The sequence below is a fragment of the Cnephaeus nilssonii genome (assembly GCF_951640355.1).
Source record: "Cnephaeus nilssonii genome assembly, chromosome: 9".
NCBI classification, from domain to species: Eukaryota; Metazoa; Chordata; class Mammalia; order Chiroptera; family Vespertilionidae; genus Cnephaeus; species Cnephaeus nilssonii.
In genome coordinates, this window is record NC_137080.1 from 21,633,586 (window position 1) to 21,652,552 (window position 18,967).

At 39.6% G+C, this 18,967-nt stretch overlaps 1 protein-coding gene across 8 annotated transcripts in view; it reads right to left on the minus strand.

Annotated features, from left to right (window-relative positions):
• VNN2 (vanin 2) overlaps window positions 1-18,967 on the minus strand; it is a 39,550-nt gene that overhangs the window by 8,969 nt on the left and 11,614 nt on the right. For 6 of the 8 annotated variants that reach the window (XM_079780914.1, XM_079780913.1, XM_079780911.1 and 3 more), the window contains 5 exons: window positions 18,745-18,937; window positions 16,843-17,131; window positions 14,751-15,124; window positions 13,670-13,840; window positions 6,779-9,271 (listed from right to left, as the gene is read on the minus strand). In XM_079780914.1, the coding sequence (XP_079637040.1) occupies window positions 9,089-9,271; window positions 13,670-13,840; window positions 14,751-15,124; window positions 16,843-17,131; window positions 18,745-18,937 (1,210 nt within the window). In that variant the 3' untranslated portion in view covers window positions 6,779-9,088. Of the gene's footprint in view, window positions 1-1,442; window positions 1,574-1,684; window positions 1,942-6,778; window positions 9,272-13,669; window positions 13,841-14,750; window positions 15,125-16,842; window positions 17,132-18,744; window positions 18,938-18,967 lie in introns of those variants that run through there. The other 2 variants (XM_079780916.1, XM_079780915.1) reach the window with 2 other exon arrangements.

An 18,967-nucleotide genomic window follows, 5' to 3' on the forward strand; every position in this document is an offset into this window, starting at 1 on the left:
AGTATAAGCCTCTTGAATGACTGCAAATTATGAGTCCTTCCTGCTCTGGGAAAAGCCCCAAAATCAAGTAAACATTGAGTCATGGTTCCTGGTTCCTGTAAACACAGACTGTGACATTCAGAGACTATTTAGCCAAAGGTAGAAATCCCAGGGTGAGATTTGGCTCACATAGTAGAGCCCCCACGTTGCAGCATTGGAGCATTCTAATCAATTTCCAATAGTCAAAATTATTTAAGTTCCTCTTTTTGTGCAATAGATATAGTTCTGAACAGATGCATGTATATTTAAAATTAGCACGTTAAATAACTTTTTAACGTATTGGTTTTGCCATTTAAAGGAATTATATATGAACTATTTTAAAAAATAAATACACCTAACATGGTCTATTTCATACATCTTATGCTTTATACAATATTTTAAAAGATAGTTAAATCTAAACTACCACTATAAATAATTACTAGAATTTCTCAAAGGACAAGAAAACAAAGACGTTTAGATTCTGTTCCTTCTGTTGGCAAGAGTAATAGTGATAGCTAAGTGGATTGGGCATGAGAGTGTACAGGTTCCATGTGTATTTCTTCACTTGACACTCTTGTCTACTCTGTAAGGGAAGTAGGAGAAGATATGTTATTATCCCTATTTTACAGATAAAGAAACAGAGATGTCTAGACTTAGGTAATTCGCCCCACATCACTCAGCTAGAAGGTGATAGAATGTGGTCTCAGAAAAAGCACTTCCTTTTTTGAGACTGCAGTTTCCACTCACCATACTGATTACATTCAAATGATAACAATACCAAAGCTCTTTGAGCCTGGCCAGCATGGCTCAGTGGCTGAGTGGCAACCTACTAGTATGAACCAGGAGGTTATGGTTCGATTCCTGGTCAGGGCACAAGCCCTAGTTGCGGGCTCAATCCCCAGTGTGGGGTGTGCAGGAGGCAGCTGATCAATGACTCTCTCTCATCATTGATGTTTCATCTCTCTCTCCCTCTCTCTCCCTCTCTGAAATCAATAAAAATATATATTTTCAAAAGCTCTTTGAAAACATAGCCCATTCATCTTTTATACCACTCTTACAAAGGAGGCATGTGTTCAGGGGTGAACCTATTTACTTAAATTTGGAACATAAATCCCACATGTCACAATTTTTCCACTTTGTTGAAACCCAGTTAAGCTCATCTGTTATAAAACCATGCATATGCATACTATACTACTCATCAAAGAAAACTGCAATAAATAACCAATCAACACCATTTCAAGTCATTTACCAAACAGGAGGCATGTGCCAAAAGGTGCACCTTATGAAGCATTAGAGGTATCTAAGTCCAATGTCATAGATTGATTATCTGTCAGCAAGAACACTAGGCAAGCTTACTGAATTTGCTATTGGTATTTTACAATATCACAATGTTTTGTTCAAAAATCAAAGAGTGATGACATTACCTCTGAGGGTCTGTACATGGAATCCAGTTTACTTCTGGGTGTGGGATATCCTCCAGATAGGGATAAATGGTCTCCCTTGTGAAGACCCAGCCATAAATTCCATCTTCTGGGGTCACAATGATATGAGCACCCTACCCAAACCAGAGGGAACAAAGAACTTTCTCATCAATTCTGAACACTCACACTTCTTCAAGTTTCAAATTTCCTTTGCAATATCCCAGGCAGTACACAAAGCGAAATACCTGCGTGGCTGCCAGTTTAACTGCTTTCTCCAAAACATCTATATTCTTGTTCATCAGGAGCAAAGCTTCTTCTTTTGAAGCAGGTGTTTCTGTTCTGTTTGGTAATATAACCGCATGCTCATACACTGCAGCAATAAACTTGTCCAGCGCCCCAACACTCAGGACAAAGAGGGCAAAAATTGCCACATATTTTGGAAAATATGATGTAATCATAGCTACAATTTAGTGCTCTTTGATAAACTCAGATTCTTATATTGTGTACCACTGGAAAAAATTTTATGTTAAAGCCCTGCCTGCTACCAGCTATTTATATTTCTCATGATGCATTACACAATTGCACAGAACACATTGCACAGCCTTGAGAAAGGATGTTGCGCAAGAAAACTGACCGCCAGGATTACACAACTGGATTGACTCAACAGTGCCGCGCTGTTGTTGACAATGTTCAGAGGGCGATCCAACGCTAAAGGAAGAATTAAGGAGCCAATCAGATGAGTCCACCTCAGTCTAAAACTCTTTTCTTTTAGTAAAATATATTTTCCTGGTAGTTCAGTGTTTTCAGTAATAGGGCTAATATTAGGACCATTGTAGTAGGCAAGCATCATAAGAACAATATGTTGAAAACTTATGTTCATAACTGTGACAGACACTGAACAGAGTACAAAGCAAGTCCCAGTTTTAACAGAGCCCACAGAATGGCAAAAGGAGGACAAGTTTTATACATGCTAATGTCTGGGCTCACTTGTTCTTTTTGTAAAATATATTTTTACTGAGTTTAGAGAGGAAGGGAGAGGGAGAGAGAGAGAGAAACATCAATGATGAGAGAGAATCATTGATCGGCTGCTTCCTGCAAGCCCCACAATGGGGATTGAGCCGCAACCCAGGCTTATGCCCTGACTGGGAATTGAACCGTGGATCATAGGTGGATGCTCAACCACTGAGCCACACCGGCTGGGCTGGGCTCACTTGTTCTTGACCAATGTTCCTGAGTTTTTGCATCATAAGAGGATATCAACAGAAACCACAGTTGCCAGTTTCTCTTGAAAAGACTGCCTAATAGTCTAGAATACTGGAATTTTATCTGAACAGTGTAAAATATAGATAGATTATCACATGGTCAATGGTGGTGATTGATCCCTGGGTTGATCTGATACTTAGATGGCTTTTAAGTGACTAGTGTGTGGGGAGTGTATACAGCATGGATACGCTGGTTAAAGGGAAGATTAATGTCTCCAGGGGGACACAGCATGACATTTCCTCATGTTAGTCAGAACGGCACATAATTTAAAACTTAAGAACTGCTGTCCTGGCTCATGTGGTTCAGTTGTTTGGAGTATCGTCCTGTGTACCAAAGGGTCACAGGTTCCATTCTTGGTCAGGGCACGTACCCAGGTTGTGGATTTGATCCGTGGTCAGGGCTTGTGAAGGAGGCAACTGATCAATGTTTCTCACATCGATGTTTCTGTCTCCTTCTCCCTTCCTCTTTCTCTAAAAAGGAAAAAAAAAATGTTTTTAAACTTATGAATTGTTTATTTTGGGAGTTTTTCATTTAATCTTTTTGGATTGCAGTTAATTGTGTGCAACTGAAACCCCAGAAAACAAAACTGTGGGTAAGGGGGGTAACAACTGTATTCAAAATGCTAATTCTGAGATGTGGTCCCTGCTCCATGAGGGGTAAGCAAGTTGACTTTGCAATATACAGATAAATACTTGTGTTTTTTAAAAATATTTTTATTGATTTCAGAGAGGAAAGGAGAGGGAGAGAGAAAGAAACATCCCTGATGAGAATCATGGATTAGCTGCCTCCTGCACACCCCCTACTGGGGATCAAGCCCGAAACCCAGGCACGTGCCCTGACCAGGAATCGAACCCGGGACCCTTCAGTCTGCAGGCTGACGCTCTATCCACTGAGCAACACCAGGCAGGGCAATACTTGTTATTTTAACAGTTACAGATTAACACTCATGTTTACTAGAAAATGTATAACTCATCAAATCCAAATAATTCTTGATTTATTTCCACAACTTGCCTATTCGACATCTTTATTCAGTGATGTTAAATTATTCCCTGACCTCTGAAAATTTCATGTAACTGCTCTACTGATTATATGCTCATTTTTCCCTGAAATGTCCTTTTCTCCATCTGCCTAAATTCCAGTTCCTTGTAGAGCTTTCTCAAATCTATTCCAATCCTAAGTGAGATTTCTGAATGCTCTTAGCACTTTTTTCTTGTCCTGGTCAATGTCTCTCACTGCTTGCTGTTATCTTGTCCCTTAATTTAAATCTTATACTCATATTTAGTTTTGCAGATGTATGTTTTGTCTTCTTAAAGAGATTAAAAGAAATCTTGATGTATCATTCCGGAACATCCATGTAAAATAATCTTTGAGGAATGACACATCCCGGGGTGTGACCCTTGGAGGACAAGGAAGTGTCATACATATTTCTAAACCTCATCACCCCAGCACAGGTGTGACAGGTTGTGAGCCCAATACGTGAATAAATGTTGAATGAAGGATCCAGCTACCTGAAAGTCCCATCTATTCCATGTTTGAATGTTGCCAATTTTTAGAACTTTTTCTCTTGCACTGAGACACAGTTTATTTTGTGTATCTTCCACAGTGAGAAACCGATAGCTCCAACCCTGCTTTCTGCTTCTGTTAGATAATTCACAGAGAGTTCTAAATTCTCTCTTAATTCTTACAAATTTCATCCTTATTAATTCCTTAAGTACAAAGGCCACATTATGATTCTCTGTTGCTCTTGTGGAATTCTGTACCATTAGGCTTGGGAAGGGGTCCCCCCCCCCCACCACCAATTGCAGGCTCAGCCCCTTCCCAAGCCTAAAGCCTCCGCCCCAGGCTTTAGGCTTAGGAAGGGGACCCCCGCCCCTCTGATCGCAGGCTTGGCCCCTTCCCACGCCTAAAGCCTCTGCCTGATGGCCAGCTGGGAGTGACCTGGGTTCCAAGGAGGTTCCCTGGACCCAGGTATGTATGCAAATTAACCACCATCTTTGTTGTGTTAATTTGCATACTCACTCTGATTGGCTGTGGGCGTAGCGAAGGTATGGTCAATTTACATGTTTCTCTATCATTAGGTAAGATATGCTTAGTACTGCTCTGATCCTGGAATGATTTCTCAATAACTCCTGCCCCTCCGACTCAAATCCCCCACCTCTCCAATCCTTTTTGCTGCTCTCTACTCTGAACTCTTTAAGCACTTGTGGTCAGTAGCCACATTGTTGTTCATTGGTTTTTGTTCCTGTTTCTACTGTCTCTCCTACATAATGGATCGTTTTCTACTTCATACCTTCAACTACCTTCTATGAACTAAAAACTACTGTGTCTCTATCTTTAGCTCAAACTTGTCTCTTGAAATCCAAGCCTATTTATCCAACCAGATGGCTCCCACCAAGCATCAGCCTACCTGCTAGCATCTGTACCTATCAACTCTGCCTCCCCTCCTCTCATTATAATGACTGTACATGACCCTCTAAGTTCATCATCTGTCCTTATACACTGGATTCCCAAAGACATTATTCTAGCAATTCTTCTCTCCTAATCTTTACCAGCAATTTATTTTTGTCTATTAGGTTATTATCATTAGCATACAAATACCTTGTTCTATCTTCTACCTTAAAAAATAAACAACTCTCTTGATCTGGCATCCCCTTCCATTTCCTGTACGATTCCTCTGATCCATTTTATACCAAAACTCCATTACAGGATTGTGTATACTCTCTGTCTTAATTCCTTTCCTCCCATCAGGATTTTGACACCATGATTTCACCACCCTGTAACGGTCATCAGTGATTTCCATATTACTATATCCATTGTTCAATTTTCAGTCTCATCTTACTTGTCATGTTGACAGCATTTGACATAGCCACTGCTGTCTCATTCTTGGGGTGCTTTCCTCCTTCACAGTCTCTTAGTGTTCATCTTTCCTGCTTGGTTTTAGTAGGTTTTTTTTTTGTTGTTGTTGTTGTTTTTTTTTTTTTTGTTTTTTTTTTTTTTTTTTTTTGTGTGTGTGTGTGTGTGTAGACTTTTATCCCCTGGTTCCTTCTTATCACCCCTAACCTCTTAACATTGATATATCCTGGAGCCCGATTCTTTGAAATACTTTCCTATCTACCTCACTCCGTAGGTGATTTCATCCATTTCATGGCTTTAAATACCACCTACATATTAATGACTCACAGATTTGTACCTCTAGGTCAGACTCTCCTCCTGAACTTCAGACTATTTCCAACAACAGTCTGTTCAAAATCCCCACTTGGATATATAAAGGCAGATCAAATCAATATAAACAAAACTGAACTTTTGACCTTCCCCTCCCAACACTCCCACAGTCTTTCAGATCTAAGTTAATGACTTATTTACTCTTCCAGCTTGTTATGTGAAAGCCCTTGGTAGCATCCTTACTTATATCTTTGCCTTTCACTCTATATACAGTTAAGTCAGGTGGTCTTTTGCCTGCAACTCTTTGTGGCCTGGATTATTTCAACTCCTTCTTGCTTGGTTTTTGAATCACTACTTCTACTTTTGCTCAACAGCAGTCAGAGTGATCCTATTAAAATGTAAAATGAATTGTGTCACTGCTCAAAACTTTCCAATGGCATCCTACTTCACTGAGAATAAAAAGCCAAGTTCTTGCAACGCCTATAAGACTCACTATGATCCAGCCCTTGTTACTTCTAACATGAACCCTTGAGATCGAGGATATAAGTGGCCACAAAGCCTATGTTCTCACAGAGGTGCACCCAAAGATCATGATTTCAGCTGCCCTCATGGAGTGAAGAACGTGGCAGGTCAGAGAAAGCCAGACAATGAGACTGCTGCTTTTTTACTGATGACTGGGTGAGAGGTCCTGACAACGTGCCTGGGACCGACATTCAACAACGCTTCCACCTTTTGTTTATTAATTACATCATCAGGTTCACTCAAGATGATTTCAGTGCAACAGGCTGGGCCATATTCACCATATTCATCAATAAAAGGACAGATAAATATTGTTTTATCCATTGTATCAGGCAATGTGCAACCAGAAAAATAGAATCCACACTGGTTATTTTAAGAGAATTTAATATTGGGTTTTGGTTACACAGGTATTTGATGAATTACGGACCAAAAAAAAAAAAAAAAAGGAACACTGGGAACACTGGGATAACACAGCAACACCAGAAAGCAGCTACCGTTTCTGTTATTTGTAAACAAAAGGAAGAGGAGGGTGTTAGGAGCTAGCTTTCCAGAGGACCCTGGGGAGCTAAGGCTCAGCCCCCTGAGGAGAGGGCCCTCTCCAGCTGGTGCTGATGAACCAAGTCCTCAGAAGGGGCCCCATGTAGCTGGGACTCAAATCTCTTGAGGAGGCGCTTGCTGGTGCTGGTATGTCTGAAGGAGGGCAATGACTGTGGGCCTGAGAGTATGGGAAAAACAGAAAACTAGAACCAAGTGCTACTGGAACAAACTAGTGCTATCAGGTACAATAACAGTTGAGAAGACAACACTGATAGGTGAGCAGACAGAAAGGAGTAAGCCTCTTCTCTCTTCTTCCAACCTTACATATTCCTCTAACGCTCCCCTATTGGAGAACCTAACAGGGAGTCATCTGGGAAAGGAGAAGTATGTTTGCCTAGATCCAGCCCCAGAATCACAAAGAATATAGAAGGGTGGGTTGGCTTCTTAATAGCTTAATAACTGATACATTCATATAATTGTATATCATATGGCAGTGAAAATGCATGAAATAGAGCAATGCTTATTTACATGGATTAAGCTTGCAATGTTGAATATAAAAATAAGAACTATGCAGAATGTTATGTACAATTTGATACCATATATACACACAAAAAAAGCAAAATAGTAATAAGTAGGGCTATGTACATATGTAATAAACTACCAAGACGTCCTGGGAATGATCTAGAAAATTATTAGGATGTTGATTTCCTCTGGTGGAAGAAAACAGGGAAAGGAGGAGAAAGTGATCAGAGGACGATACAAAAGATGCCACTCTATTCATAACCTATTATTGCATAACTGAGCAGTGGGTATATAGGTGACTAATATGCAATCCTTTAGACATATCTGTGTGTGGGAAACATTGTCATAATAATTTAAATAATGCTTTTGAATATGCATTTGTTTTTTAATAAGTGCTGTTTCATAAGTAAACTCCATAGGGCTTTGCAATTTCTAAGCCCCAGGCAGGCTCTCTCTTTGAGCCCAGCGTGGCTTGCCTCCTCTCTTTTTCTTCCACTTGACATTGTCTTCTATGGGGCAACTGCCACCCACTGTTTTATAGGTTCATTGTCTACTGCATTTTAATAGAAGATTCAAGTTTAACCTATAAGGAGTATCTAGTATACAATATATAAAAACAAAACATAAATGCCTCAATTGTGATATTTTAATGTGAAAGTATTAGACTTAAAATAATTTTGGAGATATGAAATCTAAAAAATTCTGAAAATTTATTTTCTTAATTTTAAGAATACTTGTATTAAATGATCCATAACAAATACACTGTATTTGGAATATATATATATATATATATATATATATATATATATATATATATAATTTTTTTAAGCAGACTATCCAATTGAAAACAGTGTTACTATTCACAGTCATGACCTTTGTTTTATGGGATTTGGGGCCTGTTAAATTATACCACAACCTTCAGGTGAGATAGTTCAAGGCTATGAATGCCCTGAGTCAGGTCTCCTTTGATATGAACCTGGACTAGCTCTCATTGCTTCTAGAATATCTCAAAACAACTTTCATTGTGAAGATAAACTTCAACATTACCATCTGATTGGGAAGCAAATTCCCCCTAATCATTAGCACAGAAAAGTAGGTGAATTTAAATTGTCTTTAATGTTAAATGGAATTCAGTCACAAGACTCCGTCTTCAAAGGCCACAACTATGCTTACAATGACCCTGAAGCTCTCACTCTGCCCCTCATGCACACCAGCACACACAAGGTCACAGCAAATAAGGTTAGAGCTAAGATCTGATCCTCATTTATCTGACCTAAGTGCCAGGGGGCAAAATTACCATAATACTTAAAAATAATTCAAGATGAGAAGTATACATATTTGGAAATCATTCGTCTATACCCGTGGTCGGCAAACTGCGGCTCACGAGCCACATGAGGCTCTTTGGCCCCTTGAGTGTGGCTCTTCCACAAAATACCATGGCCTGGGCGAGTCTATTTTGAAGAAGTGGCGTTAGAAGAAGTTTAAGTTTAAAAAATTTGGCTCTCAAAAGAAATTTCAATCATTATACTGTTGATATTTGGCTCTGTTGACTAATGAGTTTTCTTAGTAAACTTGGAAAGCCGATAAACACATTTAGCAAAATATATGCTGCAAAAATAAATGTGATAAAGTGATGTCCTATACCATCATAATATTTGCAAAACTATGATCATTAAAAAAGTGGCTATTAGCAGGTTAGTTGTTTCCAAATTGCTGATCCCTCCGGAGATGGAAGGTGAGTCCTTAGTGTACCATCTCCCAAAGAGTGACACTGTTAGAATAGGTTCAGATGATCCATTCTTGTTTACCAAACGCCCGTCTTTTAGTACCTAAAGAAACAGTGGGAAAAGGATAGTCAGCTTCATTAAAATATGCATTATAAGCAGAATGATATTTTTTAAATAGTCCTATTTTGATTAAGTAGTTCTAGCTTTTCTACTGGTTTCTTATTAGACATTTTTTCTAAAATATGCTACACAATTCACTAGCCACTTAAGCACTGTATACTAAATATATTTGATTAGTCCCTTAAACTGGTAGTTCTTACCCATCAAAATCACCTGTGGGAATCTGAAAAAGTACAGGTCCCACCTTCACGAGATTCTGATTTACTGCATCTGAAAAGGGTCCTGGCCTCCAGCCCATTGGCACATTGATCTATTCTTCCAATCCTGTGGCCTATTTCTGGCAAGCTTTTCCTCCCAGTGGTTAATGAACTTGGTTAACCAGATAAACCTTTAGTACTAAGGACTTAAAAATACATCCTGATATTTGTATAATGCTTCACTGTTCACTAAATGATTTCACATGAATTATCACATTTGAACTTCACCAAATCAGTGAGAAAGATATTCTATGCCTTTAATGGATAGGAAATTCAGAGGTTAAATTTAACTGACTTGCATAAGGTTATATACTAGTAACTAGTCAGTTGCAGAGATCAAATTTCTGATAATATACCAAAGTTGCCTAAAACATTACAGCAAGATATTTCCCACATTTGTGGTTATGGTCAATGACACTTCATGTTTTTAGCATAAAACTAGGGGTGGGGAAAGACACACAGCAAATGTGTTGAAATCCCTGCAGAAGTGATCCTGTAAGATAATGTGTAAATATTTTCTGAGGAGAGTTCATCAGGAAACAGTAGTACTCCAGCAGACATGGCTGGCGTGACTCATATAAAAAACGTGTCTTCTGCCTGGCCAGCATGGCTCAGTGGTTGAGCGTCAACTTATGAACCAGAAGGTCACAGTTTGATTCCCAGTCAGGGCATATGTCTGGGTTGTGGGATCAATCCCCAGTGTGGGGTGTGCAGGAGGAAGCTGATCAACTATTCTCTCTCATCATTGATGTTTCTCTCTCTCTATCCCTCTCTCTTACTCTCTGAAATCTATATGTGTGTGTGTGTGTGTGTGTGTGTGTGTGTGTGTGTGTATATATATGTGTGTGTGTGTATATATATATATATATATATATATATATATATATATATACACAAACCTATCTTCTGATCACTGTAAAAACAATGTTAACAGAAAGGCCATGACTTGAAAGGTCTCTAGGAAAATAATTTTTAAAAAAAATCAAGATTTGGTTTTGGTTTATTTGGCTCTTTTTGAAGAAAGTAAGCACCCAGATTCAATGTGGTCTTAGATAACCAGCCTTAGAGAGGAGAAGCACAATATCTTAGGCTTTCATAGCTTTATGATAATCTGTTTCATGAATACCCAATCCCTTTTGTTTTAATCCTGTGCTCACAAAACAAACAAACAAACACACACAAAAAACTTCTGATCCATAGCTTCAGTGTTTGAGAGGGCTTGCCAACAGATAGCCTTCTTGAGGCAAAAGTTATTTTTCTCCAGGTAAGTGAATCTATTTTTAAAAGTAATAAATGGGTCCTCTCTGTTGTCATCTTGTGAGTTTGGTTAGTGTCTGCTCATTAGAATATGATGAACTTCAGGGAAAGTAATGTCACAGGGAATCTATACTTGAGAAATGAAGACCAATACTCTGGCCATGGAGCTCCCTCCAAGCATTGTTACACCAAAACCCTGCCTACCAGCTGGCAAGTGCATCTTTTATATCTTTTTTATGTAAACTATATCTTATTTCTTCTTTCAACAAATAAGCTGGAGAAGATGAGACATGATCCAAATGATTAATGTACCATAAAGTACCCAACTTAAAAGATAGGTGCAATTCCTTCCTTCCTTCCTTCCTTCCTTCCTTCCTTCCTTCCTTCCTTCCTTCCTTCCTTCCTTCCTTCCTTCCTGCCTGCCTGCCTTCCTTCCTTCCTCCCTCCCTCCCTCCCTCCCTCCTTCCCTCCCTTCCTTCCTTCCTTCCTTCCTCCCCTCCCTCCCTCCCTTCCTTCCTTCCTTCCTTCCTTCCTTCCTTCCTTCCTTCGGGCCAGTGCCCAGGCATGGGAGACAACATGACAAGTTCTAAGAAAATTGTTGAGTTGAGACCTACAAATACTATACTGTTAAGCATTTAACTATTTGCTTTTTTGTATCATTCTCTAATTGTTGTTCCCAGCTACCTAAAATAATTTGGGATATTTTTATAAAAAAAGGTAAAACAAACAAAGGAAATAACTATGTCCTAGTTTCTTCATGCTCTCCAACTCCTCATCAACTACCACCATCCAACTTCTTCAAAGACCAATGTGGTTCAGAGTGAGAGTAAAATGGCATTTCTGGCTCAGGATTTCTTTTAAAAATGATTTTTAGAGATAGGAAGGGACGGAGGGAGGGAGGGAGGGAGGGAGGGAGGGAGGGAGGGAGGGAGGGGTTGTGAGAGAGAAACATCGATTGTTTGCCTCCCACACATGCTCTGGCTGGGATCAAACTCACAACCTGGGTATCAAATCCAGATGCTCCAACCAATTGGACCACTGGCCAGGGCTCTCGCTCTGGACTTTTCATCTGGTCTGGAAAACTCTGTAAGTTTTTTGTCTTTCTCCATAAATGAGAAGCTTTTGTGACATAAGTGCTCAGTCTCACTCTAGGATAATTTCTCAATGAGACAGATACATTTCTATGAGTACATGACAAGGGGGGAGGGGAATAATATCAAAGTACTACCCATGTTCAGTTTACATGGCAGGGATTATGAGAATACAGGGCACCAATACTACCTGACCTTTGATCTGTATGAACCCTGCTGTCCTTTCTCTCACTTACTTGAAGTGGCCTCACATATTTTCAATTCATCTATACTTATTTGTGCCAGCCTGGCCACCTTTGAACTACTAGATTATTGTTCCAGAGCCCTCACTTCATATCTGATTATGATTTTCTGTACTTGGCATTTAAGCTTTTATTCCAGCTTCAATTTGCTCATGAAATTCAACCAGGTTGTATGGCAGCCAAGGATTCCCACCCTCTGGGTTTCTCAGCTTTAAGGCTGTACTACATGTTAAACAGTTGGTTTCACAGAATTAAATATATTTTTAAATTTTTTAATACATTTTTATTGATTTCAGAGAGGAAGGGAGAGGGAAAGAGAGAGATAGAAACATCAATGATGACAGGGAATCATTGATTGGCTGCCTCTTGAACGTCCCCCACTGGGGATCGAGCCCGCAACCTGGGCATGTGTCCTTGACTGGAATAGAACCTGGGACCCTTCAGTCTGCAGGCCGACACTCTATCCACTGAGCCAAACCAGCTAGGGCAGAATTAAATATTTTTATAAATATGACATATTCCAATCTGATAATACAGGCGGGCATGACCATCAGCAATCTGCAATTTTAAAGACTTTCTTGCTTAATGCCTTTGGCGAATTAATGTCGATCCTATTTTTCTTATAAAAATGCACCCTACTTACTGCAATCCTGCCTCTGTTTGCCACAATTCAGAAAAGACATTAAGGTTCAAACTGGTTGAGTGTTTGTGGACTAGCAGATAAAAACCTGCAGTCTTAATTCTAATTTGAGACCAGCTTAATTTATAAATTAATTTGGTTATAGCCACTATAATTTGTAAAATAAATATCTGATTTTCCATCTGTTTCCACATGCTACTAAAGAACACTGAGAATCTGTAAACAAATATTTTTCAATGAATGGGGCCTTGAGCACACAGGTTCTAGGTATCTTATCATGTTATTCCAACAAAGTGTCATCACTTTACAATTACTTGCTGTAAATGTAAAAATGGCCCAAATATTTCCTCCTCCTTTATTCATGCCCTTTTGCAATGTGATTTGACAGCTCTATCCATTGGCCGATCTGTATCATTTATTTTTGTAACCTTTGAAACTACTTTAGGCATGTGACTTGCTTTGGTAAATGAGACATTCACAAACATGGTATAAGCAGAGACTTGAGAAAAATTTGCCCATGTAGCTTTCCCTCTTGATGCTCTTGGACTCCTTCAAGTCCAAGCTTGCTGGAAGAGGAGGGAACACAGGGAGAGAGTGGCCCCAATCATTCCAGCTGTCTAAGACAAGGCCATCACAAACCAGCCCAATCACCAGCTCGTGGCAGATGCATGAATGAGCCCAGCCAAGATCAGCTAAGGCTGTTCCAAACAGGAACAGCCTAGCTACACTCAGTTCACAGTGTCAACCACAAAGTACCAGCTAAAAAATAGTTATTGTCTAAAGGTATGGGGAAGTTGGCTGCACAGTACAATTTAAGTGATACAGTTGCCATAACCTATTTTGCTTGGCTTCAGAGAACAGATCAAATAAAAATACTCTTAAAGTCCTCCTACCTCAAATTTTCCAGGTGACAGGTGAACTTTAGTAAGTAGCACTTCAGGAAAAACATACTCTGTTCCGAATGTACCACTTAGAGAGAATATGTCAAATCTTGTCAAAGCTGTTTCTACCGGTTGTCCACAAGTTGTCAAATTAGTCGTTTTGCATTTCAGCATGGTGCATACCTATGAAGAACAGATGTAGATAAAATGCAATGCCTTACATCTAAGTTACTTGTACTAGAATGGTTGGCTCAGTTTATAACTATAGCAAAGTAACTATTTCCTCATTTGATAAAGGGATTTAGATAATGTCCCTTATCATTAACAGCTTTGTTGGAAATGGACAATGATTTGAGAACCAAGCCCACCTCCAGAGTAACAAATGGGTTGAAAGAAAGAAATCAGCTTAGAATTAGACCTAAACCATTAGTTTGGCGCATCAGGTTATTAGTTGGCCCAAGAGAGTAGAGGTCTCTCTGCAACAGTAGTACTGAAGCTAATATTATGATTAAAATTTTGACCATCCTTTTTCTCCCATATCCTTTGTATAAGAGAGGGCAGTGGGACACAGAGTATAATAAGAAGATATAAATGCATAGGCAACACTATACGAAAGTTTGAATTTTAAATATTTGTCATTGGAAGGAAATAAAATGAACAAAATACCTGACGACAAGAGAGACTAAGATCAAAGTGGTATCCCCTACTCAGTGTTGACTTTAAAAGTTAAAACAAAACTTTATATTCAGATACATTGGCAAAACTACGTAAGAAAGCCTTATTGGGGTTCACTATAATATGTAAACTAGTTCATTAGTTAAATAGAAAATCATCATGGTCAGGTTAATAAATATTCTCTTAAACATGCTCAAAGCAAGCAATCCGATTATAGTTACCTCCTATTGCAAATATCATTATTACTCCGTGTGTGTGTGTGTGTGTGTGTGTGTGTGTGTGTGTGTGTGTAATATTGTATTGGCAATGCGTGGAGTCATGCAGAGAAAAAGCACTTGGCTCCCTGGGGCAAACATGGAAAGTTGACCCTATAACTTACTGATACCTAAGCACTCCCTTTCCCCTGAGCTGAGATTACCTGCCAGTACTCCCTTCTCCTTCGGCCGTGAAGTCCTGTGAAAGCTCCTAGAACATACACTTCATTCTCTTCTTTTCTTAACATTCTGTAGCTTAAATGACAGCAGAGATCTTTGTGACAGACAGTAAGACTGCCTGCATTTTCAAAAAGCTCTGTGAAGTTGAAGGCATCTCGGGAAATAAACCCACTGAAAGTGTTTTTCTGGACTGGGAATGGTTTGATGGTTGTGGCATAGGCACGCCAGTCCACGGCTGTGGGGTAGGCAGGAGAGGTTCGAGGATGCGAATCCACTTCCGAAAGAAGGAGCTTTCCCAAGTCTGTTTCCATATCATAATGGTATACTCTGGGCGAATCCGGTGCATAAATACCACTGCCTGCGAATGGAAAAGGAGTCTTCTTAACACAAAACCCACACTGCCCGTTTCCCCATCAGAACTGAGCACCTGGTCACGTCACCACGTTGGTCCCAACGAGACAGCACACAGGCTTCTAGTTACAGCGAACACCCAAGCGCTTCTCCTGCTCTCTCTTAAAGGAGCATCATAGACGTTTGAAATAAACTTTGACTATAACAGGAATGTTTATGAGCATTATGGAAAATTGAAACAAATATAAAAAATCTTTGTATTTGGGAGTACATGAAAGGCAGGGAGCGGTAATATAAAATTCTCTGCTGTTCTCCACTATCGCTCCCAAGTTTTTCAACACTCTTCTCTCCAATGGGTAGGTCTAATTCCTTTCCCTTTGAGTGCAGGCTGGACTTTGCAACTCACTTCTAATGAATGGAACACGGTAGAATTGATGGTGTGTGATTAATTAAAAAAAGCAGTGCAGCTCTCGCTCTCGCTCTCTGTCTCGCTCTCTCTCTCGCTCTATCTCTCTATCTATCTGTCTGTCTATCTATCTGTCTGTCTATCTATCTATCTATCTATCTATCTATCTATCTATCATCTATCATCTATCTAAAGAAAGTCAGCTGCTATGTCATAAGGATACATCACACAGCCCATGGAGAGGCCCAAGTGGCAAGAAATGAAGGTCTCCTGCCCATAGCCCCTGAGGAGCTAAGGGGTCCTGCCCGTACAGCCATGTGAGGCAGCCCTCCGGGAAACAGGCCTGCCAGCCCCAGTCAAGGCTTCAGAGGACAACTTGCCCAGCTAAGGGCTTGACGGAACCCGAGGAGACAGTCTGAGCCAGGATCACCCGCCAAGCTAGTCCCAAGTAGTGACAGATGGAAAAAGTGAGATAATAAATGTTTGTTGTTTTAAGCTACTTTTTACTTTGAAGGTAAATTGTTCCAAACAACATATCCATTAATACACTCCTTCTGTTCTTTGCCAATGTTTGAGCAAAACATGTTTATGTCCGTGCTATGCCACTTACTAGCTGGTAGCCTTTGGCAAGTTACTTGCATGCTCTGTGCCTCAGGTTTCTAATCTGTAAAAATGGATGGTAGTACTCATCTCTCAGAGTTGTTGTGAGGATAAATGAAATAATGCACAGAAAGGTCTTAATGCAACCATAGCTGCTCAAATCAGTCACTAGGGCCCTAGCCTGTTTGGCTTAGTGGATAGAGCATCAGCCTGTGGACTGAAGGGTCCCGTGTTCGATTCTAGTCAAGGGCACATGCCTGGGTTGTAGGCTTGATTCCCAGTTGGGGGTGTGGGGGTATTCAGGAGGCAGCCAATCAGTGATTCTCTCTCATCATTGATGTTTCTATATCTCTCTCTCCCTTCCTCTCTGAAATAAATTTAAAAAATATTTTTTTCTTTATTGATTAAGGTATTACATATGTGTCCTTATCCCCCCATTACCCCCCACACCCCCCCCCCCTACTTATGCCCTCACACCCCTGGTGTCTGTGTCCATTGGTTAGGATTATATGCATGCATACAAGTCCTTTGGATGATCTCTCCCCAAAATATATTTTTTAAAAATCAGTTACTAGGCTTTGAGTGTGTGTGGGAATAGTTGAAAAATATAGTGGTTAGTCCTGATAAAGAAGCAAAAAGTTATGACAGCTCACATCTAAGGCATTAGCCTCTCTGCATTTAGAAGTACTATCTGCAAACCTCATCTGGTCATAAATTACCTGTCATGTTTTGTTGCACATGGTGTATATTTGCCGCAAGAAGATTAACTCTCATGCCCATAGCCCAAGCTGAGTGGAATTCAATAGCTGTCAGTAGGGGCAAAACATTCATCCACGCTGTGGGAAACAGAATGGTGTCCACCTGGAAGTCTTTCACCAGGGTCACAGCGGGGTCATGGAAGAGTATATCGAAGCACGTGAACATGCCAAACCTTCCAAAGGCGGTGTCGAAAGTCACCAGCTCCGGTTTTTCAGGGACATCAAACTGAGGCTCAGAGTAGAGGTGGTACTGTAACAAATGCATAAGACCAAACCAGGAAAAGCTTCTTTACCGAAGAGATGACTTACAAAAAAATAAAAAATAAAAAAACACCTCCAAAGTTAGTACTGCTAGTAGATTTGGTTATGGTCAACAACAGAGAGTCTACAGGCAGTGAATGAGTCTGGTTATTGGAAGTAAAAGTCCAAGGAAAAGGAATACAATATCTCTCTTCCCCTGCTCCCCCACCCAGACTGCCCAAATTAGAAGACAAATAACTTCCCATAAATTCTAGGTTAGGACTTTCTTAAAAGCAGAAGAAGCTTTTGTAATGTTTCTAGGTGTCAGGGATTCAAATAAGAATGCTGTGATCAAATCCCTGACCCCTAGAAACAAAATAGATGCACAATAAACATGTTAAGTGGATGAGGAATGCTACCTCCCTCTTTACAGTGTCCCATCCAAAATAATTTCACAGTTTTTAAAATTGCTGAAATTATAAATGAAAAGAAGTTGTCAAAACCTACAAAATCATGAAGGAAACTGTATGGAAGCTGTTTGAAAGGTATGTGATTGTTTTATTTATTTGTTTGTTGGTTTGTTTTTTAATTCTCACCCAAGGACATTTTTCCGTTGATTTTTAGGGATTATGGAAGAGAGTGGGAAAGACAGAGTGAAATATCGATGTGAGAGAAACACATCAATTGGTTGTCTCCTGGAGGAGCCCCCACCAGGGCCTGGGCCAGGGAGGAGCCTGCAATCGAGGTGCATGCCCTTGACCAGAATCTAACCTGGGGCCCTTTGGTCTGCGGGCCAATGCTCTATCCACTGAGCCAAACCAGTAGGACTGTGTTTTATTTAGAAATACAAAAATAAATATACAAATTTTTTTCTGTAGCAGTATGTGATCAAAAGCATTGAAAAACAATTGGGTTAATATCACTCCTCTTGACTAATATTTACATTTCAACTGGGACTTCCAGCGGATTATTTCTCTACTCGAAAGATTCTGAGTGGAGAAATTGTTAAAAGATACAATTTAAGATGCTTAGAAAGTGTGGGTGGGTGTGGAAGAGGACATACACACTGACATGCATATCACATATCCACTTAAAAGGCTGGCTTTCTCCCTGCCCCATTTGGTATAAAATTATGGCTAACGGTTATCTTGCTCTTTTAATTCAGAGTTTAAAGTAAAAATTTTCTGATCTAACCTTAAATTCATAAGAGAGTAATTCAATTAACTGGTATGAAAAATAAAGGGAAAGATTGTGATTTGATAGAAAACAGGGCAATTAACTTCTGTAAAACTCATCCATACAATTTGGAAACATCTTTATATCATTTCAGTATTAAATGGTATCCAGACTACAGTCACCTTGGTATCCTTTGAATTAATATTAAAATTATGTTTTTATATACGGAATGATTTACCTCAATCATGGACTATTGCAACATCTTTCTAATAGCTCTTTACCTACATTTTTTCCCAGATTAGTTTTTTCTAAAATGTGATTTTCTTTAGTGTTTGTGTTAACAACAAATCTCTAATAACATCATGTATAGGGAATAAAGTTCAAAATGCTCAACACAGCATCCATCACTCATAACAGCCATCATTTCACATACCCACCCTCTCTTACCTTGTGGTAACGTGCCACCAACTGTCCCTTGGCATCATATACCACATTGGTATTGTACTGATAATAGCCATTAGGAGGACATGTGGAGTCATGAGAATTACATGGCTTTTTGTCCCCAATATTTGCCAAGACATAGATAGAGTTGTTCTTGGCCAGGCAGCTGAGTCTTGCTTGTACTGGTGTGTGACCAAATCTAAATCAAATTTTAATGAAGACATTTCAA